Source organism: Palaemon carinicauda, chromosome 18 (assembly GCF_036898095.1).
Source record: "Palaemon carinicauda isolate YSFRI2023 chromosome 18, ASM3689809v2, whole genome shotgun sequence".
Taxonomy (NCBI): domain Eukaryota; kingdom Metazoa; phylum Arthropoda; class Malacostraca; order Decapoda; family Palaemonidae; genus Palaemon; species Palaemon carinicauda.
In genome coordinates this window covers 74,327,546-74,330,330 of record NC_090742.1, presented here as the reverse complement: position 1 = coordinate 74,330,330, position 2,785 = coordinate 74,327,546, and the positions used below count along the sequence as shown (strand labels likewise).

Below are 2,785 nucleotides of genomic sequence, written 5' to 3'. Positions count from 1 at the left end.
CTTATCCACTATTCCAGCGCAATGGAAACTTCTTGAGGGAACAGCGTACTAAAAGAAGTCAGACTTGTTTCTCCAGCATCTGTCCACTTGACAAAGAAACAGTACAAGTGAATCTTTGTCAAGGAACAGTGCATTCCAAAGCAAGTGAGACTTCTTCCCTCTGCTGAGTCCATCTTGTAGAATATTCCAATTGCATCAGGAAGGCCGGAATCCACTTGGCATTGACGAAACTAAGCTAATCTTTTCTAAAAACTCAACTGAAACTTATACTGAAAATATTTTTCCACTACGTTTTTTTTTTTTTTTTTTTTTTTTTTTTTAATGTTCACAGCACTAAACTGCAAAAATCAACTGAAACTTATACTAAAAATATTTTTCCATTATATATATTATATATATATATATTTTTTTTCTTTTTGTATTTTTTTTTAGTTTTTCAGTTTTTATTTTTTATATTTTTTTTTTATTTTCAATTTTTTTTTTCACAGCACTAAACTGCAATGGTTTTCCCCTTATATAACGCAAACGCCTTAATAATAGTATTGATGGTCGTTCCTCTGATGATGTTCCCTTCTTGGTCCTCCCTTGTTGTACTGCCGATGCCCTTCCCTTCTGGGTCCTTGATTGTACTGCCGATGTTCCCATCGATTGTACTGCCGTTGTTCGTTCCACTGCCCTGACTGATGCCTTGGTGGCTCCTGGTGATACCACTGGCCACCATGCCTTTCCCATTGATCATTTTCCTTCTGATGGCGTAGCTCTTCATCATAATCTCTTCGGTTGCTTTCGTCCGCCAGAATCAATTTAGCATTAACCACCTTTTTGTACTTCTTCTCGAATGCTTCCTGTAGGAATTCGGGTTTGTCCCGATGTCTGTCTGGGTGGAACATCATGGACAAGGCCCTGAAGGATTTTATGATTTCTGCCTTTGTGGCTGTCTGTTCCAAACCCAGAACCTCATAGTGACCCTTGCCTTCCCACTGCTTCTGTAGTGCTTTAGTATCGTCTATGATTTTTAAGAAATTCTCAGATTTCTTTAGTTTCACGGTTTCGAAGTCCTTCAGGGCAGCGTCGAAAATGCCAAGTTTAACGAGGTGCCTTCCTCGTAACATGAACGCTTTCCACCCTTTAAGACCTTTCTCTATAGCCTTGGAACAGTCTAATACAATATCCATATCACGAGGCGTCTCAGTGGCTGCGTTCGCTTCAGCACGAAGGAAATGGAGAAGAGCTGTTTCTTCTTCGTTGTCCGTCTTCATGGTCAAGGCCTCGGTGAAAATATTTAACGCCTCTTTGGGCGTGTTACTCATCTGCGCAAATAATCCAGCCATCAATAATCTTCGCCTCTCATGTTCATCCTTATTCTCAGTGTTAGGAATTTCTGGCTTAGCTTTCAGTTTCTCCTTTTCTATCTTCAATTCGTTAACTCCACTTTTCAATTTATTTAGTTGCTCTGTTTTCTTACTCTGCGCCCTCTTCAGTTCTTCATTTTCAGTTTTAAACTCTTCCACAATCTTTTTCTCTTGCAGTATCTCGAGGTCTTTTATTTTGCACACAAATTCCAGTTTTTCATAGTCACGCAGCAAATCAGCTTTCTGTTCTTCCTTTTCGTTCTTCAGTTCTTCAACTTCCCGTTTCAAATTATTAACTTGTTCCGTTTCCCCACTCAGTGCTTTCTTGCTTTGCTCATTTTCCTGTTTGAGAATTTTCACCAAATTTTCATGTTCCTTCATTATAAGGTCTGTTCCGACGCATTCAGATTCAAGTTTATTCTTTTCTTCCTTCAGAGTTTCAACTTGAAGTTTCAAATTATTAACTTGTTCCGTTTCCTCACTCAGTGTTTTCTTGCTTTGCTCATTTTCCTGTTTGAGAATTTTCACCAAATTTTCATGTTCCTTCATTCTAAGGTCTTTTCCGACGCATTCAGATTCAAGTTTCTTCTTTTCATTCTTCAGAGTTTCAACATCAAGTTTCAAATTATTAACCTGTTCCGTTTCCTCACTCAGTGCTTTCTTGCTTTTCTCATTTTCCTGTTTGAGAATTTTCACCAAATTTTCATGTTCCTTCATTTTAAGGTCTTTTCCAACCCATTCAGATTCAAGTTTCTTCTTTTCTTCCTTCAGAGTTTCAACTTCAAGTTTCAAATTATTAACCTGTTCCATTTCCTCACTCAGTGCTTTCTTGCTTTGCTCATTTTCCTCTTTGAGAATTTTCACCAAATTTTCATGTTCCTTCATTCTAAGGTCTTTTCCAACCCATTCAGATTCAAGTTTATTCTTTTCTTCCTTCAGAGTTTCAACTTCAAGTTTCAAATTATTAACTTGTTCCGTTTCCTCACTCAGTGCTTTCTTGCTTTGCTCATTTTCCTCTTTGAGAATTTTCACCAAATTTTCATGTTCCTTCATTCTAAGGTCTTTTCCAACGCATTCAGATTCAAGTTTATTCTTTTCTTCCTTCAGAGTTTCAACTTCAAGTTTCAAATTATTAACTTGTTCCGTTTCCTCACTCAGTGCTTTCTTGCTTTGCTCATTTTCCTGTTTGAAAATTTTCACCAAATTTTCATGTTCCTTCATCTTAAGTTTTTTTTCCGACGCATTCGGATTCAAGTTTCTTTTTTTCTTCCTTCAGAGTTTCAACTTGAAGTTTCAAATTATTAACTTGTTCCGTTTCCCCACTCAGTGCTTTCTTGCTTTGCTCATTTTCCTGTTTGAGAATTTTCACCAAATTTTCATGTTCCTTCATTTTAAGGTCTGTTCCGACGCATTCAGATTCAAGTTTCTTCTTT

The 2,785-nt window shown here is 37.2% G+C and overlaps 1 protein-coding gene across 1 annotated transcript; it reads right to left on the bottom strand.

Moving 5' to 3' along the window:
• Positions 1-530: 530 nt before the first annotated feature.
• On the bottom strand, positions 531-2,162 carry LOC137657363 (dnaJ homolog subfamily C member 7 homolog). Its single transcript, XM_068391700.1, has 2 exons — positions 1,881-2,162; positions 531-1,781 (listed from the first exon to the last, which is right to left on the bottom strand). The coding sequence occupies exons 1-2, from the start codon at positions 2,160-2,162 to the stop codon at positions 531-533; spliced, it is 1,533 nt and encodes a 510-aa protein (XP_068247801.1).
• Between the last annotated feature and the right edge of the window lie 623 nt (positions 2,163-2,785).

Coding starts and splice junctions, on each gene's coding strand:
- LOC137657363 (XM_068391700.1), bottom strand. CDS start 2,162: ATGGAACAGGTTAATAATTTGAAACTTGAAGTTGAAACTCTGAAGGAA. Junction 1,782..1,880: donor TGAAGGAACATGAAAATTTG/GTGAAAATTCTC, acceptor GAAACTCTGAAG/GAAGAAAAGAATAAACTTGA.